The following is a 27886-nucleotide window of genomic DNA, read 5'->3' on the forward strand; positions in this document are numbered from 1 at the left end:
GAAGGAAGGACAGGGCACCTTTCTCAGTTTGGAGTAGTCAATGAGGTCAGGTCTGTGTCTGTGGATGAGGGCGCACAGAGCCAGGCCGTCCTTCCAACTGAGCCACGACAAGACGAGGAGGACAACATGAATGAAAAGTGGGAAAAGAGTAAAGGGTTTGAGAGAGGATTCATAGGGCAAAGGAGGATGGAGAGGGAAAAGAGGACAAGGAAAAGCAAAAAGGTTGGTAACAAAACAGGATGAGAAAGAAGGTGTTAATGGGAACACCAGCACATTTGGAAAAGAGGAAAAACATTCAAGAAAAACAAAAGGAGGTTGCAGTTCCCTGTTTGTGCCACAGTTCGGCATTGGAGACCCACCTGATGTGGAAGTTCTGCACGTTGACGTTCCTGTAGGGGGCAGTCTTCCTCTGGCACCACAGCAGCAGACCCTCCTTAGCAGAGGTCTCTGGAAAAAAGTAAAGGAAGAGAGATGCACAGATTAAGTATAAAATAGATCTTACTAGAGCATTACGATAAAAGAAAGGAGGGTGTTTTCAGAGAGGGGGCTTGAATGTTGAAAAGTGGATAAATTGTACAAAAAAACTAAAAAAATGGATCTAGTTTGAATCATCTTGTCTGCAGCTGATATATTTGTTTGTTTATAGTGCACAAACTTGTGGGGAGAGGAGGTGTTATGGGTAGTTAGAAGGAGCTTGATGTCCGAAGAAGTCAAGTATATATGACAGCAGAAGATATTGAGGAGCAGAAGCAATAAAAGGAGAGTTAAAGAAGATGACTTGAAGGTGAGGGTCAGAGGTGTGAGGAGGGCCGGCGTGAACAAGGTCTGAGTCTTTATAAACAAGAATTGATTGTGAGCTGACGCGGCTGACAACGTGAAGGCTGGGCGAGATGATGTGAGGTGCAGATCAAGTTCAGCTAAAATTTGTTAGATGGACTGAATCGTCGGATCTGATTTACCGCACACAAACGTCCAACAAATCACAGAGTGCAGTAAATATACAGCGGGACCGTGTGACAGGATGCAGTGTTGGTTGATCTGAGACTCACATGTGACTGATGTCCTAAACACTTAAATAAGCAAAGTGGATCATTTGAATGTGTTGTTGTTATTGAAGTGTGATATTTTTTAACTTTGGCTGTCCCAAATGCTTAGAAACTTCTATCGTTGCCATGGTAATGAACATCCAAATCAGTATCTTAATGCTTTTTTTTTGGCACTATCCCAAAAATAGCCCATGAAATGACAAGTCGTAATCCAACATTATTCAGCTTTGGCATCAGAACCAGAATCCGGTTTTATTGCCAAGTACATTTACATATACAAGGAATTTGACAAGAATTTTGGTGCAAAACAATTAACATAAAGGCTGTGCATAGGTATTCATTAATACTTATAATTTATAGACCTACATATGAGCAAATTTGTTTTTATGTACCCTAGTTCAATCTCTATTCAGTAAAAGTGTGTATTGGGCAAAGGTAAATTATAACGTTTTCATGATGTGTTCAAAAATAATCTTGTAAAATTTTGTTTTTGGCATGAAACTTGAATAAATTCAGTAGTTTGAAGAAGAAATGTGTTGCTTTCACAGCAATATAAAATAGATGTTTAAGAGCGATCTGTTCATTAAAGATGTTTTTCATGTGAAAGGTTATATTGAAGGCTGTTTTATACATTTATATGATTGAATTTGAGCTCATTCAAATGTAGTTGATGAAGGTCTGAATGAATCAGTTTTTGGTTTATTATAGTGTTGATTTCTTTTTTTCCCTGACACAAAAAGGAGGAGTGTTAAAAACAAAAAAAAATCTTTCAGTTGTCAAATTAATATGTTGCTTACAAAAGTCAATGTTAGTTTAAGTAGACACACACACACACCTTCCACAGAGATGTCCTGGATGGCGAAACGCAGAATGATGGTCCAGATCATACCAAGGGTCATCTTCACATTACCGTCAACAATTTCTGTATAAAAGACACACAGAAAACACACACACATTATTAACGGTAGTAGATCAAATATAAAAGACTAAAATCAGGCCTCTCAGTCGTGACTCTACAAGGTTAGAAGCTCTGTGTCTCCTATTGAATCAAGTTTAATTGAACGCCTTTTGAGGCTATTGCTGTTGAGACAAATTGAATTTCACGCAGCCCGAGGGCTCAAAAGGAATCTCGACTGCAATTAGAGAGAAGAAAAATAACGTTACACGAAAATTCGCCAACCGCTTTTGAAGTGATGTGATAATGTTGCACAACTAAACCTCTCGGCGTGTTTTCATGAACTCTCGAGCCTGATGTTAAACTGACTGAACTCAGCGGGAGGAAAACTGTTGAGCGTCAGGCAGATTTAGAGGGCGAACAGACATTAGAAGACATTATTTAAATATCAATGTGGAACATTTTTACTGATCAAACAGTTCTATTACTGTTGTTTGTTTTTACCTCATTCTACTGTATCTCTCTGTCTTTGGTATTTCTAATTTGCAGCTATTTTCCTGCAATTCTCTTTAATCGTATGCAATAATAAATATTTTAAATAACATAATGCCACAACGTCTTTTTTATTAGTAGAATAATGTATCCAACAAAATATTTAAGTCAATAAAATAGCATAAAGTGTTTTTGTACAGTGATTTGATCCAGCGTGATTTTTAAATTAAGAGTTTTCTTCAGTGATTCCTCATGATTGTTCCCAGTTGGGTGACTTTTACTTTCCTGCCTCATCTCATCTGAATTCTCATAACGCCATGAACTTTAGCAGCCATCTGGTGCTCAAAAATAGGTCCAAGAAATGCAAATACAGTGTGACCTTGGTATATTAATTAAAAGACAAAGAAAAACAGGTAGCAGCGACAGGAAAATAATACAAAGAGGACACTGATAGTCAAAGCAGGACTCTCACCCTCAGCACCAATAGACACCAGTTTGACCCCCTTGCTGCAGATGAAGTCCAGAGCTTTATTCACGTTGGCGATCTTGTGGAAACGCATCTTGCCTTTGTCGGGTTTGGGCAGCCTCTCACCTGAAAGACGAGAAAATATTTTACAGCCAAAAAGATTATTATTATTATATACCACAAAATCCTACAGACTAGCAGTCTCATTCATAAAATGGTATTGAATCTGTGAGTAGATATGCACATAAAACACCTTTGTAGTAAAAACCTACACAGTACTCATAAATGCCGTGGGAAACTCTGATTTCAGCGTGTGTATGTTCATGAGCGCATACATCCCTGTCCACGTATAGCCATATAAGCAGGTGAAAATGACTATGCATGAGTGCATCCTGTCAACCTGCGAACATGCCACAAACAGTGAAAGAGAGAAGGGAAAGAAAAACCTTTCTGACACTGAGATTGAACTTCTTTTGGGTGAAGTTAATAAAAAAATTGTTTTCTTCTGTTACTAAAGGTGACGGATGCTGTGTCCTCTGTTGAACCATCCAAGAAGTGAGTTGAAAAATGTTTAATATGAAACTTGATAGGAACACATCAGCGCGCACAAAAACAGCTACAAGAGGCTCTTTCCAATCACAGCTGGAAGAGCACGTTGCATCACCGTAGAGACCTCTCTGTGAGGAATTATTCCTGACAGAGACAGCGACATGCCTCCACTGGACCAGTCAACAGCAAAGTCGTTTAAATAACCCACTCACATTTTTAAAAAAACCTAATCTGAAGCTCAAATCTGCTAGTTGCCAAAATAACTTAGCTAAATGTCTTAGATTTCTAATCTTACGTGATGTTTAATTTGCATGTTTCAAAGGCATCTGCAAATTGTGATCATAACAGAGCACAATGCCAATTAAAATTGTAATTTCTTATGATGACAAGCGATATTTATGTGCGTTCCTTATTCCTTATTTTCACAAGATCTACAAGAACCCAGAAGCAGGTGCAGATTTTGTTCATACCTTCAGAAAGAGTGGAGCTAATAACGTATTAATGAATGCTGAAATATGCTTATATTTGCCTCTGCAATCACTTAACGCACAAATTTGTTATGCTCATGTTTCATGAATGAGACCCTATATATTAAAGTGTGTGTATATATATATATAAACTGAAATGTAAAGAAAAAGACATCATGGATGAAACCAGTATATCACCAGTAATGACTCAGTAAGTAAACAACAAACGTGTGTGTGTGTGTGTGTGTGTGTGTTGTTGAGATTCACCTGAAATGACCTCCAGCAGCAACATGAGTTTGAGGCCATTTCTGAAATCCTCTTCAATGTTCTCAATCTGTGTCCCGGCCTTCCTCAAGTGGGAGTTACACCAAGCTGTGAAGGTCTGAGAGAGAGAAGATCGAGAGGGTTTAACTGTCACCCATCTGACTGTAAGACAAACACATTCACAGACACTGACAGCACGCTACACAACTACACCTGCACATACTCACACACACACACACACACACACACACACACACACACACACACACACACACACACACACACACACACACACACACACACACGGAGAGCCTGAGATTTCCCTCTTGAGAGCAGGGTCAAAACTGCTTAGCAAGGCCTGAACTGTCCACTTCAATTTGTGACCTTGTTATCGCTGAGGCTGCCGATGGTGAGAGCACACACACACACACACACACACACACACACACACACACACACACACACACACACACACACTTACACAGAGACATTTCTGTCAGTTTGACTGTTGACTCAACAGTCCTTAACAAGATGTAACTGACTTCTGGTATATATTACCATTTGGTCTGTTAGTCATTTTGTTGAAAAATCATCCTGTAATGATCACTAGATGAATTCAGAAACACTAGACGGGTTTCCATCACAGATTTACACAAAAAATAGTGATATTTTTAAAACGTTTTTTTGTGAGATAACAGCATTTCCATTGAGTGATGTTATGCGACTTCTCCTCTTAATGATGACAGGATGTTTAAAACATTAGCAGGTTTATTTCTGTTGCAGCCACCGTACTCGCCGTCATTATTTCCAATCAATTGCGTGTTATGCGAGCGATAATGGAAAGGGGTTAATGGAAACCCGCCTACTGTAACATTAAAAATGTAAAGTACTCTTTTTTTTCAGATCAACAAAAATATGTTTTTAAAAGTATTGTTTAAAATATTCACTTTAAACATCAGCATCATAAATGTTTCTTTGTCACAGAGCTTATTTTCTGCAATGATCCAAAATCCAGTGGAAAAATCCCATAGGCTTTTTGACAAGGGAACAGTTAGCTTGGAGCAAATATCAGCCTTAAAATTTAAAGAAATAATGATTTAACTCTTAACTATTTTTTCACTATTTATTTCTACTGCCATCACAATAATTAACTGTCGGACAGACAAACATCCTGGTGCCGCCTGGGCTGGAGTTCGTCATTCAAGTACCATGTTATGAGTCTATCAGTGTAATAACTCTCATCCAAGAAGTTACCTGCCCTAAAGTCTACATCTAGTCCCAATTTTGTGCTGTGTCTAGCATTTTTATAAGAGTAGGTGCTGCATCTTTTAAAAGCCAGATCTCTCATTTTGGAAACCCAACTGTTCATTAGGTGATGCCACGGTGCGTAATGGGCAGACTGCAGACGGTGATGTAAATGGCTCTCAGCCTCTGAGTGCTTGCTTTTGGTCTGTCTGGAAAATTGCCTAATGGCGTCGGTCGTGCACGTCGGGGACAATTCAATTGGTTCCATCAGGCCATTCAATCAATCTCTGAATGGTATTTTGAGAGGCTTTCATGGTGTTTAGCTTCGAATGTGAGTATAGGATGTGTGTGTTCGCATTCAAGAGTGTGTGTGTGTCAGGGCTGCTACTGTAGAGCCAAAAGTTGCCGGGGTTGGGAAGATGTGTGGGTGTAGAAGCAGAATAAGTACATGAGCTGAATAACTAACTACAGATGATAGTGTGGGCGGAGTGAGGAGAGAGAGACCGAGCAGACACGGAGAGAGAAAGATGTATAAATTAGCAGTGAAACACAGTTTGTGCTCAGTAGGTGAGGGCATAAATTTTCCATTACAGCAGAGAACGTTTAACACTCTGGGAATCAAAATGTATAGGCCCTTGTACAGTATGTGGGTGTATGGTTACATCTGTGTGTGCGTCCGTGTCTATCACCTGCACTCGAGCGTGACTGTAGATCTACATGGGTGGACAGAGAAGCAAAGCAGCAGAGACAGGCAGAGAAGAAATGGTGACAGGGAGAGAGGGGAGGAAAAGGTGCTTCTGACAGAAAGAAACTACATGAGTGACTGAGTGAGAGCCAGCGGAGTAATACAGCAAAGAAAAAAGTGCGCTACACCACATCTCTACATGCCAGGGCTGTGTGTTGGAAAGAATCTGGTGCTACGATACGTGTCACGATACAGTAGAGTTGCAGTGATATACCAATTTCAAGGTATAAAGTGTTATGAAAATTAATGGTTATCTTAATAAGTAAGTTTGCTTATCTGTGGTATTGAAAAAATGCATACCTTTGTTTTAGTTATTTTCAAAAGGGAGACTTTTTACTCACTTTTACTTTAAAAAAAAAAGGTATACTTAGCCAGCTAGACTTAATCCGATTCTGTATGAAAAGAAAACATATGTTTTATAACCATAGCTGAACTTGTTTTTTTTTTTTACATATTTTTTTCCTAATTATACTCCTATTTTTTCTGTGTCATCTGTTTAATGTTGAAAATAATAAAGACATGATTGAAAAAAATGGTATAAAGTTTCATTTATAGAAATAAAATGTGAAATTATAACCCTGTAATAGTGAGATACCCTGACACTGTGATATTTTCTGAGGCGGTTATTGTACTGTGAAAATCTCATACCGTTGCAACTCTACGATACAGGGGTTACGGTTCAATATTTTGTAGTATGTTGTTATACTTTATTCAAGGAGAAACGTTGTGATGATTTTTTTAATCTAATTTTAGGACCTAGAAATTTGCCCTTTATGATTCTGCCTGTTTCATAAACCTTTGTTCTTCAAGTTCATGCTCGTGATTAGGGATAGACATTTGAAGTAATTTTAATATTCGATTAGTTGCATTAAATTACTTGAGTGGTTGCAATTAAAAAATCTGACATGTAAAAGCAAATTGGTCAACAACATAAAATAAGTAGAATATAAAATTCATTTATTTGGTAACCATGCTTGAAAATTCAAAAGTTAATGTAAGAAAAATTACTTTCTGTTGCTGCCATTACGGCAGACTCAACACTGAGAGACCGTCTCTGGAGCCGCTCTCCTCCTGGCCAGTTCAACATCAGCTCCGTTAGCACAAACTAACACAGCTACAGCAGCTAACATCCAACTATGAGCCGGTCCCAGAAAAACGAATTTAAAGGCCAAAGAACGACACTAGTCAGAAGAGAAAGAGCGAGGCAGCGAAGTGGAGAAGTGAGAGGAGTGAGTGGAGAGGCAGGAATGCCCAGGCCCCGGTGTAATTTGATGTAAGGGTTTGGAGAGGAGAGGAGGCCGCCTGTCCAACCAGCCGGGGTCCCAGCAGGTGCATGTCTCCTTTGCCATGCATGACCAAATTTAGACAGGCTCCTAATCCAGCACACACAGGCCACAAGGCCGAGCCGGAGAGGAGACAAGGAAGGAGGAAGGAGGTAGGGAGCTGAGGGAGTGGGGAGGAGGGGGGGCTAAATTAGGTAGAAGAGGGGGAGGAGGGGAAAAGACTGAAAGTGGAAGGTGGGGGGGGCTGGAGGCTAAATCGGGTTGCTATGAGACACCACGGGACAGCTGAGAAGGCAGGATTCCTGAGGTGAACTGTAAGCGTCCAAGACGGAGAGAGATAAGAGTCGGAGGAGGAAGAAACGGATCGAAGAATATGACGATGTATAAAATAATAACTTGAGAGAGTGCGGGTAAGACGAGAGGGGTGAAGTGTCGCCGACATCAAAGGAGAGCTGTTAGAAACTAAACTGTCGGTAATTGAAACTGAAGATTCGCTTAACCTAATAAAGCCGGAGATACACACATAATCCAGAATTCATTAAATTCAATATGATTAACAGAGTTCCGCGGGATAAAAAAAACAATTATCTAGAAAAGCTATTATTTCTTGTCCCCTGCATGTAATACTCCACTATCTCATCCCTTGGGTTTGTTTAAATGCCTGTGGTGGTCTAAACAAGGTTACTACAGCTTACGGCAAGTCAAATTTAAGACTTTTTTGGACTTTTTTGATGCCACTTGAAATGAAATTTAAAACCATTTTGAGGTCTTGGTGGCTTAGTGGATTAAGCAAGCGCCCAATGTCTAATGGCAATATCTGTGCCACAGGGGTCGCAGGTTCGAGTCCAGCTTACAGCTCTTTGCTGCATATCATCCCATCTCTCCCCCTTTCACACTGTTAATCTGTCCCATCTAACAAAGCAAAACAAAACATGCCAAAAAAAACTATTTTTAAGACCACTTTAACAGGTGTAACATGAGTTATTTATGAATTTATTTACTCTGAATGTTGGATTCCACTGTTTTGATTCCCATCATGCCGAGAAAACTCAGGTCATGTGTTCATCTCCTAGTACTGGTTTCAACAATACAAATTCTGCTGTTGTGGTTTTATTGTGCGAAGGGTACAGTGACAGTCAAAACTGAAAAATTAAAGTCTTATTCTTAGATAAAGGAATTCACAGCTTTTAAAGCATTCACAGGACCCCTATAGAGTCCAGTGGCATGAAGTCACCCTCCATCCTGGCATCACCCCCCTCCCTCCTGTCCTCTCTCCTCTGTCTGTCCACACCTGTCGGTCTGGCCCGGCTCAGCTCGGCCTTTTTTACAGGTCCTTCTTGTAAAATGAGGTCACGGTGGCCAAGCGAAATGCCTGTCATAACTACGCCCCCCCAAGGGGAATTAGGGCTGCTGACCCTCAATACAGCTGACACGCACATGTTCCCACACACACACACACACACACACACACACACACACACACTCTTCCCATCTGAACAGGCTCAGAGCTCTTAATAATGTCGGCTCGCTCGGCTGTCCGTCAAAGAGCTGATGCAACCGCGGCGCCGCCTGGAGTTACCGCAGCTGGCCTCAGAGGGGAAGCCATGAGCAAGATACAAGTCCTGAACCAATCTGTTCAATATCTGCACTTCATATTTCATTTCAGCACAGCCTTGTTGGAGTTTGGTTAGAGTAGAAACTAATAATATCTTAAGGTGGGAGGAAGTAATATTCTGCACCATGGAGTTTTTCGAAAGGGCAAATGCTGCCTTCTGATGTGATTTCAAGAGACTTTGGCAGAGACATATCCTCCGGTCATGCAGTGGTTAAAGGCGTTTTAACCTTTTGAAACATAAAATGACAAAAGTTTTCTTGTGTTCAGACACCTTTTCTCATGCATTTACACAGAGGGAAAAAAATATTTAGAAGATAATTGTAAAAAAATAGGTCAAAATGTCCAGAAAATAGTAACTTTTTCTAAAAATAAATGGGTCTTACATGGTGTCAAATCACTGAATAAGAATCTTTTGAGTGTGCATGGTTTAAATTTTAAAATAAATTACTATGAAGTCAAGACTGCATCTCCACTTGGTTGGCTGGCTGCTTTCTCACCAGGGATTACATTTTGTTTACCTGTGACATAACCTTCCCCACAGAGTATAATGGCCTCCTGCAGCTGACCGTCTCCCTGTCTCGCCGCTATATTACAGGTTATGCACCCCCCTCCGCCCTCTGTGGTGCCAGTCCAACACTTTTCACACATACACACACACACACACTGTCAACACACACACTTCAGCTGTGGCTGACCTGATGATTAGCCAGGAGTGAGTGTTACTATGTTGCTATGTCAAGGTGCTCTTTACACGTACAGAGCTCAGTTTCTCTGTCTCAGACCGTCTTCTGACACAGATATAAAACCCACAACTTTACATCTCAGCTAATTAGGCGGATAATTATATTAACCTGCAGGACAATCTTCATTTACACCTAAATCTCTTTGCAATACTTCCTCACTGGCGTCCAGTCTGCCGCCATAGAGGACTGTGCAGATGTAATTACATAAGTAGCTGATTTCCCTAATTAGCACCTTCAAATCAGGGACGGACGGTCTAATTAGGGAAATATGCTGGTGTAGTGTTTATCTGGAATAACTTTCATACTGATCTAGCTTACAGGGAACGCTGTTTGCATGTATCCATCTACAGTTTCCCATCATGTCTCTATAGTTTGTGCATTTTCTGTCTTTTGACACAAATACTGTTTTGGTTTTTTTAATTAAGTTTAACTCCAATTTTCTAATAACCCAAATTGAAGGAAAACTGCAGAAATGTTTAACATGACTTTTGTGTCCAGTGAAAAAGTTAGATTTTTTAAGTCAAATGTTGTAAAACCAAGATTTGGAACACATGGAGGACAGTTAACATATTATATTACTTTAAAGTATCTATTTAGTTTACCAACAGAAGTGTAAAATATCTGGCATTTCTGGCCAATTTTCTGTCTGCTTTTGTGTTTGGCAATCTGCATGTGAGATTCCTCTATTTGGATTCCCATTATGACGAGTTTAAATAAGGGACTTACTAAATTTAACACAAAAAAGAAGCTATTATCACTTACTTTTAGATTTTACAATGAGACATCAGAAAAAAAATGATTCATAAAATCCCACTTTCCATGTCTGAGGATTTTTAAGAGCTTTAAAAGATGAACTTAAGTCAATTTAATACCAATTAAGGTCTCATTTTTAGATGAATGAATTCAATGCCTTCTAAGACTTTGTAAGGATCAGCGGGAACCCTGACTTTGGTGTTCTGCTGTTGCAGGAAATGATGCAGAAAACAATCAAGCTTATAAAACAGCTCATTCTTAAGCACCCGGGGGCACAATTGTACTCTAAAAATATCTATTGTCATTCTTTTTATGAAGCCTGTATTATCCGAGATAAGCATCTTAGAGTATCATGCTGTCAGCCAGTGATGGACTGAGACAGGACATTTTTATTGAAGCTTTGAACATTAAGCCCACAGCCTCTTTCTATCAAGTCTAGTTAGTTTAAATAAAAGTCCTGATGTATACTTAGCATGCACAAAGTGGTATTCTATTTCATTCTCTTCTACTTGTGTTGTGTTTATTTCTTTTGTCCTTTTTTGTGTTTGAGCACAAATTCTCATTCTTTTAAGCCTAAAATTATATTTATTTTACTATTAGTAAGTAACAACAACACATTGTATATCTACATGTATGTCTACATTGTTAAAAATGCTTGAGAAAGAATAAAAATAATAAAAAAAGGATCTTTATTTGTGTTGTATCGGCATCAATGAGCTGCAGGAGAGTACAACAAGGGTATAAGTCAACGCACAGCTGGTATATATACTGTTTATGTGCCTTATCTCAATGTAACACAGGTATTTATGTCTCATTGCCAGTGTAAAAATAGTCTGCCAGCAAGGTTGACATGGTTGACTCGGTTCACACCTGTCCACTACAGCCACCTTGGTCACGCACCTGTTCAGAAGTCATGTCCTGGACTCTCTCTCTCACACACACACACACACATACACACAAACACATCCATGCATGCCACATAAACAAATGACAGCTCACTCACATGCACTGACAGCGCACACAATAATAGCAGCAGCACATAAAAACTGTGCTCTTTTGTTTATAAGGTCACTGTGTCTGTAATGCACGAGGACACACGCTATTTGACTCGGAGCAATAGGACCACAAATAGATACACATGCAGAAATGTTTTCAGATGTATATCAATGAATTGTAAGAATGATAATAGAAAAAATTTTACTTTAGACTCAGAATCATAAAATATCACATACGATAAATGTGGATATAAAACTATAACCCTACTTTCAACACATACTCCCAAAATTTCTTCCGATAAAGTGGACTGTAATACTTTTAAAATGCGTGCTACATGACCAGAGAAAACAGAGAAAATTGTGGCATTTGCTTTTGCTCAAGAGGTAGAAAACCTACAACTACCAGGAAGCACTACGCCGCAACAAACCATTAAATGCTCCTGCTGGTGGTTGATCTAATGTGAGCTTGGCTGGTTTTCCACAGGAAAATAATAAACAGTAATTACAGTTAAATGCTAAGCTAAAATATGTTCATAAAAATATTTTGGGAAAAAAACAGGCAACACGGTAACAGAATTTTGGCTTATATTTGATCAGAACTGCTTAGTTTTACAGTCTGATCTCAGTATTTTCAGCCTCCATTTTTATGATACATAAAACAGTATGGCACCTGCTTTTTGTTTATAAATTCTCATGTTACAGCCAAACAGTCACTAAAATATGTTTTTTAAGACATTTCAGGCAAGACATGGGCAATACTGACAGAATCTTGGTCTGTATTTGATCAGCACTGCCTGGCTTTACTGTTTGATCTGAGGTTGGTTTGAGTAAGAGTGAGACAGATCTCCACTGATCCACGTCTGCGCTCTTTGTATCTGTGGTGGAGGGCATACACAAATCCAGAAGCACAATCTGTACTTCTAGCAACAGCCCTAGAGCCAGAGAAAATCATCTTTCAGCTGATTTGAGCTAAGAGATGAGCAGCGAGATCTGGCTGCTGGTACGATGGATTCATTTACACATACTAGCCACATTGCTATAATACAGAGTTGGTTGAAAAGACACACTGTAATAATAGCTCCATGATATTGAACCATGGCTACTTCAGTCCACGTGCCTCTCAGTATTTGTGTACACAGAGGGGGAGATGTGCACCCCTCCCCCACAATGAGAAAAAAACTGCAGCTCCCAATGTCAACAAAGCACAGGTCAGGTGTTATTAAAAACACCGACAAAAAACTCAAAGGGCTCCAGCTCCCCTGTACGGTTATGCCTGCTCATCTCAGTTATTGGATTTTTTCCAAGCCTAAGTCTTTGAAATAAAGTGATACTTTTTGCACCATTACATATTTGTGTATGTTTTATAATGCTATTAGTTCTTGTCATTTAAAAAACACATAAAAGTTAACAGGACATACTGTAGGTATTTCTGTTAGTAATGATGGACTACAGACCATCCTCTACAGACACACACTGTAAACATTATTACACATCATGTTTACTTTAGATCTTATTACGTTTACTTATAATGTAGCTATATTTACTTCATTTTGTGACATTACTGCAACTTAAAAAAGTCAATTCAATAATTATCTTGTTCTTTCTAAGTGTTAGCAACTTCAATAAACCAAGTTAGTCTGACTTAACTTTATCATGAAAAAGAGGATTTTGCCAATGATGAAGTTAGTTCTATTGTGTTAATATGTTTAGGAAAATACAAACATGATTGACTTGCACCGAGCAAAGTACAGACATATAAAATGAGGTTAGATTGATTTAGTTAAAATTGTCACTTTTAAGTTGCATCAACTACAGAAAATTAAGTAAATCGAACTAATTCCATAAAGTTAACATAAATTAAGACTAAGAGTTACATTTACTAACATTTTTCATGGTAATGAGGTTCTTTTTAAGTAAAATCAAGTTGTAAGATTGCAGGGAGGTAAACTTTTAGTAAGTTTTTTCATTTCAAAATTCATTAAAATTCTGTAAAGCCTCCCACTCTTTTAGTGTCATTTACATTGCTGGCTGACTTCCCAGGCACTGTCAATGGCCACTCAAAGTCTCAGTAGGACTCCATGAACTGAACAAAGCTACCAGACAGTGTATGAAATGTAACCGGCTCTGTTCATCTGTCAGCACATAACTGAGTGGAGGAAAAGAGCATAATTTGCTCATCTGTCAGGGCTGATGGAGTGAAACTGCTCCACTGCTGAGCTGCTCACATCAGTAAAATCTCAAACATATCAAAAAAATATCCAACATCGATCCATCTCAGGCTTACACTAAAAGAGGGATGTCAGAAATATTCAAACATAGATGCCAATAACTGTTCACATCAGAGAAAAAAAACACCTCCAAAAGCTGCTGACATTTTTACAGATTTGCAAAATCTTGTGCAGCACACCAACACTGTGACAGCACTTATGTAAGTCCTCAACCATCACGCTTGTGACAGATTTAAACGCTGTAAAACCACATCAGGTCTGAGCTGACAAATACTGGTGGACTCCCATCAACACTTGTCATTTCAGAGCAAGGAAAGTTTGCTGTGTATGTGACTTTTTCGGATGATTACAGCCTCAACTTGTCGTGATGGCTGATGTTCCCAAACCAAATCCACAGTGAAGTTTAAATGTGAAGACACAATGTCGGGCTGAATTTTATGCTGTTGGACCATTGAATCTAGATCAAGTAGTTGATTCATGGATTAGTTAAACGAAAGAAAATTAACCGTCAGCTATTTTGATAATAGATTATTTCAAATATTTTTTAAGCAAAAATGTCCAGGACTCGTAAATGTGAGAATTTGTTGTGTTTTTTGTCATTTATGATGAAGGGTCTTTGGGTTTTTGACAGTTGGCTGGACAAAGGAGGCAATTTGAGGGCGTCACTTTGGGCTCTGGGAGACTGATGAGCATTTTTCACAGTTCCTTTTGACATTTTATAGATTAAACAACCAATTAAGTAATCTTGAAAATACTCGACAGATCACACAATAATGAAGTTCAAAAGTTATATCATGACTTCAATTATAGCTTTTATATTGGGCTTGCTATATGTTAAATCTTTTGCTACTAGTGTGGATACGTCTGAGTTTCTGAATTAATACTTTTTTGATATCTTGCCTCAAGACAGAAGTTTTTCGATAACACACTTTTTCTATTTTATGGAAGAAAGAAAATCTATCAAATGCTAAACATCTGAAAACAAAAAAGTCTAAAACTGGCAGTCCAAAAAAAAAACAACCAGAAACCATCTGATCAAAGAGTAAGTTCACTTCGGCAGCAGCTTTTAGTGCTTGTATCATTCACATATCATGTTTGTTTTTTTGACTGACTTCATGTCTGACATCACTGTCTTGCGTCAGGGGTCTCTGTAAACAATAATCACCCTAAATTCCTCCACCGAGTTTCAACAGCCGATAAAGTGACAGGACCATCGTGAAGGGAAAGGGGAGAGGAGTTACAACATACAACAGGTGTCGCTGATATTTAAGGGCCATCACCCCCCACCCTCTCTCTCTCTCCCCTCCAACTCCTTCTCCTCTTCCTCTTGTGGCCTTTAAATACCCCCGAACCTCAAACAGACCCGGAGCACTGAAGCTGGGTGCCACAGGAAGATTTGATACAATGACACAAGAGCCAAGAGCTGATCTCCCGACCAAAACCAACACACACACCTCCAACGGGCCGAGCTGAACTCTCTGCCCCGTAGACTCTCCTCTAATCCCCCCGTAACGTCAAAACAACCATTAGGATCTGCTGCAAGTAACTTACAACTTCCACTGTGCACGCTAGAAATAGATTTGGTGATGTCACATCTGTTGCGTCATATAATTTTACAGTTAATCCTCATCTTTAAATAATTAAACACTACATCTGGGGTCTTACAAACCAAAATTGCTCATAGACATTTTCACATCTGTGAAAACTGAAACATTATCTTGAGATTGTTTAGAAAAAAAGTATATTGTGGTTTTCTAGTTATGAGTCAGCTAAAGTCTGTGGTTTCCATCCACTAAATCTTGTGCGAGATGATCACAAAGATCTTTCTGTAGTCTTAGTTTTATTTTTCATAGTTTCAAATCTTTATGCTCCAAAAAACTATTCAAATTAAACATCTAATCTAATATCAGAATATCACTTTTTGGCAGGGATTACCGCAACCTATATGTATGCTTAGGTTTTGACTGAGAGCTGATAGTAAACACTGGTTGTCCAAAACACCATTTTGGGGGCGTCGCTATATGCAAAGCAAGCGCTTTCATTCAGTTACCAGCCTCGGAAAACTGCCTGCAATAGAGTGTACCAACGACTGCTGCGTTGAAGCATTCAGTTCTGCCCAAGATACGACTTTGCGTTAAAGGATCACAAGGGGTCTGGCTAAGATTTCGTGCTGTTATTTGTATTTTTTTTTAATGGCTTAAGATTTATCAAAAAAAGTGTTACAAGGAGGATTCTGTAGTGTCTTAAAACAAAATTAATAAAAAGGATTCAGACATTTCTGTAAGAGTATAAATGAAGATCGCAGTGCAAAACTTGAGAATGATGATACTCCCGGTGACAAACCTGTTCGTAGAAAATGCTGCAGCAAAAAATAGATTTGCTATTAACAGCAGGAACTACGTGCAACAATCATCAGCTTCATTGAAATAAACACAACACTGCACAAGCATGGCAGTGCATGAAACTGAACTGACTGAGCCTGAGGGGAATATAAAGACAATTATTTAACTCTTATTTAAGTAGGAGGAAACTTGGCAGGGGTGAAAATGGAGAGAAAATCAGGCAGCTTCTCCATATTCAATATAAATAGTCAAGTCAATTCAGAAAATATTTTTCTTTAAAACTTGGTGAGTAATATGTGAGCAGTTGTTTCAAGTTATATTTTCAGCAGGTTGAACTGTGAGTGAATAAATCCCCAACATCAATTTATCAGCTTTTCTTTCCGACCTCTTCTCTATGAAGGATTAACGGGCTAATATCCCAGAGACCCTGCTGACAACAGGGCCACCACCGGCCTCCAATGCGAGGCCCAAGTCCAAACCCACGGATTTATGTCAGTGTTTAGAGGATAAAAGGCCTAGGACACCTCTTCTAGTCAAAGCATGTGTGTATGTGTGCATCAGCTCTGTGCCAGATGCCAGTGAGATACACTGTAGGCACAAGGGATTTCGGCTGGTTAGAGAACAGGTGGAGCAGCTGGTGAAACACGACGGTCCTCCACCCACAAACAGCGAGAACAATGCTAATGTTTTTAAAGATTTAGGGATGAGTTTTGCACCAACAGAATATTAGGCTCAGTTCTGAAATGTGTACACAAAGCCATGCTGTGTTTACACATTAGATTTCCCGAAAATCACCTGCAGCATTTTAATGTGGACAACTACTCTGATTTTGATTCACAGCACACAAGCAAACCCACAACCACACAGGGGAGTATCACTGTGCTCTAGGGTTGTCAGAGGAGAATCAATACCGGGATGCTAATCCATACCAAAAAGCAGTATTGGATATGATATTCATTTGCAACAGTATTGACACCAACAATGTCTTCTCCACCTCCTCATTGACACACAACTACACACACAGGAATTCTAAAAGTTAGTAAAGCTCGCATTCAATATTATATAAGTTTTATATATTATATAAGTATTAAAAATGTATCATAAACTTAAACTTGGCCGGCGGCACGCAATAACTTTGGCCTTTTATCATTAGCCACATTAGCCGTCTGTTACGCTACCTTCAAGCTAACGGCTAATAATGAAATGACTAACGTTAATGTGCCAGCTAGTATTAAGTATTCATTTCCTTGACTTAAGTAAAAGTATTAATACCACACAGTGAATATACTATGTTAAAAGTCCTACATTACAAGTGTTACTTAAGTAAAAGTGAGAAAGTACCATCAGCAAAATGTACTGAAAGTATGAAAAGAAAAAGTATTCAAACCAGAAAAATCTAGAAAAAAACACACACCGAAATTTGGAACGATCAAAAAAAAAGAGAAAAAAGAAAATGTTAAAATGTTTGCAGTAATACCCTAAAGTGGTCAAAGTTACACCACTGGTTCTGCCGTCTATAACATTAATCAGCAGTGTTCATTTAACAAGTCGACACATTTTTTTTGTGTCTGAAAAGTGTTTTGTTTCTCTCAAAGTCCCAGACTGAAGCTGAGAAAAGTCGACCTGCGACTAGACAGAAACACCTACACTACCAACTCTATTCAATCAGCAACAAAAATATGGTGCCAAGTCACCAGAAGCACACAACATAAGCAGGGCTGTAGCTGAGTACGTATGCATGTCATTGTTGCTGTTGTTTTGTGTATTTTTTTGTTTGTTTGCAGTACCTCAGACAACCTAAAAATACTGTTTTCATTTATATTTACTATTTTAGTAAACTTGCTGGGGGTTTTCCGCACTACCTGAGGCAATTAAAATGTATTTTATTGTTCTTATCTTCATTTAAAATATTTTTGTACGCCTCTTCATTTTGAGTGTTTTTCCACCCCATGGTACTGAAAATGGCATTGAGTGTGTATTGTGACAACTCTACCGTGCTCTGAGAAATAAGGTTATGACAAAAACAAAATGACTGGTGCCACATGGATACACAGGTACTGCGCCTGACAATCCTGCACCACATTATCTACAACTCAGGTACTTCATTTATTTTCCGTCCACGACTGAACAACTCATGGGAACGGATGGCTAACCTGGTTCAGTCAATCACTTGTTTTGACGCGACCATCTGTCTGCGTCATCATATTAATTGCTTCGCCTCAGTGCGGGGAAACATTGCGTCCTGCTCTGCTCCATTATGCCGCCTCACATTGTGTTCCACCTCGTTCCAGGTTGCTGTGCTACCAGATTGAAGATGCCAGCCAGAATTGCAAGCCAAAAATTAACAATGCCTGCTCCTCCAGCACTGTCTCTGTGTGTGAGTCTGTGCAGGTGTTCTCTTGTCAGAGGTGCCAGAAATGCTGACAGCGATCGAAGAGCAGGAGCACAGAGGCGCAGCTTTCAAATTTTGGGATTTAACGATTGTAAGAAGTGAAGGCTTTGGCAATTATTTAAAAGGAAACAACTAACCGATTTTTGGCTTCACAGTGAAAGAAGTGGCATTTTGTTTCTTTTCAGAGATGTAATTTCAGTTCACCAGGAACTTTCTGGAGTTCAGTTTGGGGGCAGCTGATTTTGTTTGGTAATGTGATGTTCACAGTAATATTGTGTTCACGGTGACACTACACCACCTGGCTGAGGTACATGAGATACAGTCTTTCAGCGAGACAGGGATAGCTGCAGGCACAGGCCTCGGTTAAAAAACAATGCTGCTGCTCAGGTGCTCGTCTCGTGATTAACTACACAACAGAAACATCACACTGGTGACAAGGTTATTATTATTAAGGTGTAAAAGTTTGACACACAAAACGTTGAGACAGACACTGCTGTTTTGTCCGGTAGATAGTGCCGGGAGATAGACGAATATGTCAGCTATCAGCGGTTGGCGGAGTACATCGCTGGTTGCTTTTTGTGAGGGATTGGGTGATTTCTGTCATTTTACTTTGCTAATTTACTCATCTGCCTCCAAAGAACAAGTGGGAGCTTCTGCTCAGTGAGCAAAGAGAGACAGATGAGACAAAAACAGACAGCATAATTTCACATCTGACTCAGTGAATTCTGTTTTTTTTTTTTTGGACAATACCAGAGTTGTTGATTGTCGAACAGTGGAAAGATGATGTTTGTGGGTTTTAACTTTGTTTCTGTCATGTTTGAATAAAGAGTGATTTGCAAGATGTTAACAAGTATTAAGCTAGTCTTAGTTCGGTAAAAGAAAGAAACTTGAATTCAGAACACGTACGGCTGTATTATTATGTTTAATAAGGAAAATACTGTAGGTGTAAGCAGGGTGGCCAAGTGGACAAAAAAGTAAATTTTGCACCCCGGGTGTAAGAATATTTCCTATTAACATGTTGTAGGTTTGTTTATTTATTGGGCAACATAAATAATTTCATTAGCTTATGGGACATGGCTAACTCGGTGATCAAATACATCTTCCAGCTAAAAACCTTTATGAATACATTGGCAATCGCCGTTTGTTGGTCTGACGAAAATTTTAACACATCGCTCAATGCTAAAGCCAAGCTAGCTAAACTAACAAAGACAAACGTGAATAGTAGTCGGCACACTGCAGCCAGCACGGCAGGAAACACTGCTGCTGCCCTTCTGCTTTTTGACACTTCAACAGACCCCTGACTCTGGAATAAATAGATGCAAAGGTTTAAAAATTGCACCACTGCAAGCAAAGATGCTAGCAGAGATGCTAGGCTTTAAAGCACTATTGTTTCACTTAGAAGGAGAACATTGTCAGGAGCAGCAGACAATGGCAAATACGCAGACACGAAACAGACTTTATCTGGACATTATCAACATCCAGTATTAACTGTAAATCTTCATAAAAAAACAAACACGCAGGTACCTAAGAACATTTGTCCACCCAGCTGACTGCATGTCTCGCCGCCTCATTCCATCTCAGACAGGTGCAACAAAAGCTGCAGATGAGTATGTGAACTTCATCACAAGTCATGGAAAACTTAAAGCTATGACACACACTGAGATAAAGACAGACGCTTAAAGACCAAACGCTTCAAGAGGTCAGTGCTCAGGTCAGACACAGCACGTGGCACAAAACTGACAAGTCATGATGGACTGACATTAAAACATCTCAGACAAGTTAGCAGCAGTTGCCAACATCACATGCATGAGACATTGTACTGAAGTAGTGATTCACTGTCTCCTACAAGATAAAGTGGTACAGCTGGTTCATGAAAGACGCCAGGTTATTGTCAAAGTAAAGCAATACTCAGAACTAAGGTTTGGTTTCCAAAAATCCATTTTCTCTGGTGTAGAAATGTAATTTTCACCGGCATCTGTTTACATTCAAGGCCATTATTTGTGATCTTTCCCCTTACATCTGCACACTGGTGAACTGGTCCTCTGGATCTTACCATACATTTACCATATAGTTCCAGTTAACACCGAACTTGGGAAGTTCAATTTTAGCTTCTCTGTCCCCAACACAAGTTACAAACCAGTCGAAAAATCACTTTACTGGTATCCATTGGTCATCTCAGTTCTCATTTTAAATTACAATTATCTTGATTCATTTCAACTGTATGTTTGAAATGCTTTAACCCGGTCAGATTATTTTATGACTCTTCTCTTCTTCTTCTCTTTTCACACAAAGCTCTCTTGCATACGCATTAGCAAAAACTTCAGTGGACCATAGCCAGCTGAAGAGTGCTTGCTTGCCATCATGGATGCTTAAACCTTATATTCTACTGTAAAACACTAATAAATTTAACGGTAATGTAATGTTATTTATGTTACTGACACTGTAAAATAACAGCAGGATGCTGGCAACAACAGCTGACAGTAGTTTACTGTAATTTTACAGTGCAAAGTTTTCTCACTGTTTGGGAACCTCAGAGTGATGACAACTGATAAAAGTCTCTCATTCAACAGCAACCAGTGCTCCCAGTTTGCACACTATCTCGAATTTCATCACACCACTCAGGCCTCAAGCCGAATCCAGAGCTGATAGATGCGCACACTTCTGGATGCTGTTGATGTGGCCAAAACACGAGAAATTCCCCGGAAAAAACTGAAGATCTTCTAACGTGCGTACTGATCCGTACCTGACAGCACAACAGAAAGTTCACCTGCCAAACTGTTGTTCCAACACAATGTATACAAAAAATTCCTTTATTCGCTCAAACTGCAAATGACAGTTCAGACTCTGAAGTGAGAGCGATGGATAATAATATCATGCTACATCATACACTCTCACTCCAGGTGACAGAGTCGTTCATCATCAAACAGAGCATCTGACAGCGCTATGATGACACGATGCGTCGCGTAAACAGAGAATATAGAGGCCAGGTTGCTGGAGTGTGGCTGTTTTTTTGTTGGTTTTTTGGTTGAGATAGACCTCTGATAGTAAACAAATTTAAACAAATCTTCATTGCCAGACCAGTCTACAGGGACTGAGAGGCGGTTTTATTTATTTTACACATAGACATATATGGAGTGAAATATGTCATTGTCATTAAATTAAAATATATATATATATATAAATAACTAAGAACAACTACTTTTTGCGATTTCCAGTACATTGCTATGAATGATGAAATGAAAACCAGCCAGCAAGGTCAAAAGTCATTTTTCATGCCACTGTAACTTTCAATTGTCAGTGAGGTCGTACATATAACCCTGATTTTCTGCTTGTACTACATGCACACAGTCACACACACACAGCACCCGAATCTTTCATTGTTCACTCTAATACTGCTATCACCAGATTTCTTGTTACACGAGTCAACAGATGAATTGACTGACTGCATGATCGATGGCGGAGAATGAAGTTGAGCGTGCAGGTTCATGGTTGACGGCAGCAGCATGCCGAGTCATTTAATGAGCTCTGGACTGCAGAGACTGACATGAGAGACATAAATTGGTATAAGTGGTTGCGGAGGATTTATGACGGTGCGGCTGGCCTGAGAAGGAGGACAGGTTGTGGGGGGGTATGAGGAGGAGGAGGAGGAGGAGGAGGAGGAGGAGGGGGGCTGTGTCTAATTTCAGAAGGCAAGTTCTTTCTCTGAAATAAGACGCAAAACAGTCCAGGCAGATCTAGGGTCAGCTAATTCCTCAACAGGAACCATGACCATGAGGACCTACTGTATTTAACTGATGTAAGGCTGGCTATAGTAACATGCAAACATTTCCTACATTTCCCAGCATTCATTTAGCCAAAACAAAGTTACTGCCGAGCTTGTGATTCTACTTCTGCCTCCAGTGAAGAATCACATAAACGTTATTTAATTCTGATCTTATTACTGCGATGTAATTTATGAAGAACTGAAGTAACTCCAGATTAACCATGTTTGCTGCGGTACGCCTCGTCAAGCAGGAAGTCCTCGTTTAGCTGACAGCACAAAGCTGATAACATCTGAAGCTCGCCTGAGGCGACAGCTAATAAACATATCTACCTCTACATGAAGCAGCTCAAACTGTAACGATGCCGTCATCGACTGCACATAACCCAAAACAGGACTGTGTCACGCTGAAATGCTCCATTTACAGGGTTCCTCCAGCTTTAAGTAACTCAGACTGAGGTCATTTGAAGACTTTTTAATGCCACTTGACGTAAACATTAAGACCTACTTTAAAATTTTCTTTTTTTTTGGTCAAGGTAAAAACATTGTCTGATCTGCTTCAAATGCTGAAAAGATTTAAAACTTTTTAGAGTGGATTATGAAAACAAAGACTATATTATGCTATGAACATTTGCCTTGAAAAAAAGCATCATTTTTTTATTCGATTGGATGTTGTAAATGTATACGAGTGCCGTTGGTGCCTTTATCCTGATCTGTGTGATGTCAAATTTGGTAAATTATGTTAAAAAATAATTACATTTCACGAATTATTTTTAGATTTCCCAATGCAATGACAGAAAAAATGATTATAATATCCCTCCTCCAACGTTTCAGCAATTTTAAGACTTTGAATGATTATTTTAAGACATTTTAATACCAATTAAGGTCTTATTTATTGAGAATTTAAACCCTTTTAAGACTTTTGAAAGATCTAGGGAAACCCTGCTTTTAACTGTGAAGTCAACCTAAAGTTAGATAAAGACAGCTATCATTTCAGTTTTCAGCCATTATAAAGTACATAATATCGTCACGACCTCAGTCCTATTATAAGAGACCCATCGTCTCAGCAGACGTCCAACTGATGACTGTAACTTCTGTTACCAGCTGCCTATAAATATCTACTGCATGCAGCCAACATTCAGCTCCAACATTATGAGCTTTTTTTTCTCCCCATAAGACAGGTTCAGTTTGTCTCATTACTCCAGGAGGCCGGTCGACATAAATGCAGCGTTTGAGTCTGGCACCGTTAAGACCTGAGGTGACATTTCGGAGGTGTTCGGCCGTGTATCCACTGTGTGTCATTTGTTACTGAGGTCACAGAGTTGGCAGCTCGTGGCTTCCTCATAAACAAGTCTCCATTTTCAGCCCCGGCACTGAGCCTACAGAATAATAACTAAAACTGTGACAACGTTGTGTATTTGTTGACGACAGATTGCTGCACAAAACTGCAACTGCGTTGGAAGTAACGCCACTGTCAACCGTGCAACCTTTAACTAATCCAACCTTTTATTCCATTTACAGACCCTCAGGATCACTCTGATCTGATCAAGATGGCTGCTCACACCCCATCAATCGTCATTTCTACTTTCGCCCGCTGGATCCTGACATCGCCGTTATATCGTGTGTCTGCTTTCGCCATTACAGCACTCTGCAAGAACTTGTCTGTCTTCAAACTGTGTCCCAATGCTCTTAAGAAATCACCAACGGCACTCAACGGAAACACACTTTCAAGCTAATAAAATACAGCATGTAAAGAGTGTGTCACACACACACACACACACACACACACACACACACACTCTTCAGCCCCCCCACGGCCTCTCGAGGCTCCTGCGCCTGCACTGAAGCAGTTTATAGAAGCCTCCCTACATGGACACGGCTTCTGGAATAGCAACTGCTATTTGATCTGACTGCAAGTTCTCTCACCTCTCCACTTACGTTTAACCCTCGTACACCTACTGCCCACATAGATCACACAGCACAGAAACTGCACTAATTCATTTCACTATGTTATATGCTGAGCAAATGCGCTCTGTGACTTAAATGTATTAGTTATTTGTAAATTACATCCTATGAATTGAAAGTTATGGAAGCATTTTTTCCTGTTTGAAAGCTACATATATTATTATTTTTATTTATCCATTTATTTTCGTACTGTATGTTTTGTTTTTAATTTTTAACTTTTTGTATTTTTACTTTTTTTCTTTTCTATTTGGATTGGTAACTCCAGTGTTATTATATCATATAATTTCTTAAAATGCAAAAAAAAGAAATCTAATATTTTGACACAATTCACATGGGAAAAATTTCAAGGGGCTATTTTGTTTTATCAATGTCAAACTAATGCCAGACACTGTTGTTCGACTTTATTCAAGTGATCAATCATTTTTCATAGTTTATTCAAGTTTCAGACGGGTTGCATGTATTTTTAATTGGTGTAAGTAATCTTGTCAAATGGAAAAACACATTTTTCTCCCTATTGTTCTATCAATTTTTATGTTCCTCCAGCACAGTGCTCCCTCTAAGTCCTGTCTTTTGTTGTGTTTGTTTACAAATATTAAAAATATCAAATATTAAAATCAGGAAAAAAATCTAACTTTTTTTCTAGGTGGTTTCATTTTAGCTCGAAGAAGTTAAAAATGCTCAACCGGTCTGGTGAGTATAAAATATGCAGAGAGGTCTGGAGATCAGCTCGGCAGGTTCCTGCACTGGGATCACATGACCCTGACAGAATGAATCATGGGAGAGAATCTAAGACCCCCCACCTCCCCCTCACCTCCGCCTCTCAGAGTTGCATCTTGGGATTACTGTAGCACGGGCAGTGAGTACAAATCAGTGGAGCAGGTCTAATGCGGAGAATTACAGATTAGTTCTGCAATTTCCTCACTAATGGTACAAATTAAGACTGAGAGGGGGGATATGTCCCTGAGCTTTCCCTCGTGCCCTTTAAAAACTCCTCACTTTCTTCCTTTTATCAGCTTACGTTAAAATGATGTGATCTAATCCTCTAAAAAGAAACTTGGATGAATACATACCATCTCAGAAAAGAGAGCAGCTATATGTGCTACATTATTATGCAACAGCGTGAAGGGAACGCGTGCAAATTCATTTTAAATGGTAACATTATGTCACTGACACAAGTATTCAAACCTTTGAACCTTGAGCAAATTGTTGTTTATTTTCCAAAAAATGGGGAAAAAGGCAAACAGCAAGTTGGCAAGACATTTGCTGCAAATTGCAAGAAATCAGAAAATATAAAAAAAAAAAAATTCAAAAGCTAGGGAAAAAATAATATTTACAATTTATAATATTTACAATGATCTTACTAATGATCATTTCTGTGGGATGTTTTTAACTTTATTTTTTTAATTAAATTTCAGGTTGGGTAATTTCCTGTACTTTTTTACTAATTTCTTGCAAATTTTTGGGTCATTTCTGCTTTTTTTGTTCATACCTTCTTCCTATGTTTTTTAAAAGACTTTAAGCCATTTGCTCAGGTTTCAAAGGGTTTAATGTAAGATTGATTTGATAATGTTTTAAAAGCACACCACAGTGTCTAATTGAGGACATCGGGAGGATGAAAAAGGGCGAAGACCTCCACATTGCCAAAGCAAAGTTTTTATGTAAAGCTACAGAAATGTGGATAACAGTATCGGCTCCTCAAGGCAAAACTTTCTTGCACATGGAAAGATTTGAAACCTCTTCTTCGAACAGCTTTTTCCTAATATGACATTTACAAACAACATCTACAGGCTGCTCTTACATAAAGCCATCAACCTGCGAGGAAAGAGATCCTCACAAAGCTACCCTCGAGACAAATCACTGCCCCTGCACGTCCTGAAAGACAGCCAGTGTTTTAGCATTGTCTCACGAAACATCAGGTAGTAGGTGGGGATCAATGACCCCGTCTGGCTGCTGCACTACTGGCTGAGTTGTTAAAGTGCAAAATGAGATTAGACAAGAATAGATTCGATTACGCAGCACCCTAAGATCTCTCCTCGCCCACACAGAGGGACATTACATTAGGTTGAGTGGATAAATATCCCATTACTGAATGTAACTTTATAACTCTTGAATCTGACGGTGATCAGTCTTTTGGCCACTTCATTCATTTTGCACCCTGTGGAATAAAACAGAGTAGAATTGAATAAAACTGATGTTTTACTGCAGAATCAGGATGTATGAGGATTACTGCGGAACAAATGTTCATAATGAGGTCTTATGCAAAAAATGACCTAAAGACTGACGCATTCGTCACATTCACTAGAATTTTAACATCTACATAATACTTAGACGAAAACTGTTTTTTGATTTAATATTTTTTCTATGGATTTGATCGTACTGTAAGAAAATTCTCAAAATTTACAGTATATTTTCTGCAAAATAACACAATTTTGTGAAATAAAACACAAAACCTAACTATTTAACAAGGAATTTTCACCTCTATAGTATATAACATTTCATATCAATGTTGTCACCCCTCCTTACAAAGTTTAGAGCATATACAACAATGCATTACCAAGATAAAAACACTGGGTGACTATTTTTACACTTACTTAGACAAACGTCAACTTAAACACAGGAGAGGACATCATTTTTTCAGTGCGTTTGTGGCTGTGTGTATGTACAGTAGGACTAATGAGTCAGCTGCACCCATAAGCCCGTTGATAACCCTATGTAATGGGTATTTATAGGTTATTGCTAGCATAAGCTTCGCTGAGCAGCCACTTAATCACTCCATCAGTTAGCAGCTGAACTCTTAAACTATGTGAAACAGAAGATGACATCAGTCACTGTGGTGAACTTTTGAGATTTTCTATTTACTTATATATATCATACAAAAAGAAAAAAGTAGCCAAACCAAAAAAAAAAGGATGCAAGTCAAATCATCAAGTGTCCACAGAGCACCAGCACTCATGTGTCAACTATAGGGCTGCATACTGCAAAGATTCGGGTGATACGATACAGGGGTTACAATTCAATATAGTGCTATATATTGCAATACTGCAAGCGAGGCAATTATTTTAAATCTAATTTTAGGAGCTGGAGGTGCCCTTTATGACTCAGCCTGTTTCACAGACCTGTGATCTTTGTGTTTAAGCTAGTGATATGTTGTTAAGTTGGAGAGGAAGAGTCAAATGGCTAAAGGTGGATTACGACACTGCTGCCTAGTGGTCGGAGGTTTAAACCACACCAGCCCACAAAAATGACTTGGCCCCTGAAAATATCCAGTGAATGGGTCCCTAGTCCGCAGGAGAGCAGCTCAGTCCTCAATTCAATTTTTCACAGTGGCCACTTGCGGTATTGCAACAAAAAAAAATCCCCTGCAGCCCAAAATTTCTTTTTCCCACAGACCACCATTGTAAAAGAGGCATCAGTAAAACTGAATGAAATGGAGGTTTTGTATTTTCAATTTTTTTCTCAATCAGCAAATCGGACACTTAATAACAATGTAAAGTCTATGAGCCGAGCGGGAAATCACAAGCCGAGCCAACATGAGAAGTACTACGGCGCAAAAACTTTCTATATAACAGGAACTCTTCACATCAGTGTTACTCATAAATGCATGTGCATGCTCTCTCTCTCACAGTTCAGATACATACATT

The 27886-nt window shown here is 39.1% G+C and overlaps 1 protein-coding gene across 1 annotated transcript in view; it reads right to left on the minus strand.

Annotated features, from left to right (window-relative positions):
• The window catches only part of actn3b (actinin alpha 3b), a 72137-nt gene that overhangs the window by 39248 nt on the left and 5003 nt on the right, over positions 1 to 27886 (minus strand). Inside the window, exons 2-6 of the mRNA XM_088073743.1 lie at positions 4183 to 4297; positions 2906 to 3025; positions 1882 to 1968; positions 360 to 447; positions 19 to 97 (exon numbers count right to left, since the gene is read on the minus strand). Of these exons, the coding sequence (XP_087929869.1) occupies positions 19 to 97; positions 360 to 447; positions 1882 to 1968; positions 2906 to 3025; positions 4183 to 4297 (489 nt within the window). The remainder of the gene's footprint in view (positions 1 to 18; positions 98 to 359; positions 448 to 1881; positions 1969 to 2905; positions 3026 to 4182; positions 4298 to 27886) is intronic.

Source organism: Plectropomus leopardus, chromosome 23, assembly GCF_026936395.1.
Source record: "Plectropomus leopardus strain MGB_pleo_1.0 chromosome 23, ASM2693639v1, whole genome shotgun sequence".
NCBI lineage: Eukaryota > Metazoa > Chordata > Actinopteri > Perciformes > Serranidae > Plectropomus > Plectropomus leopardus.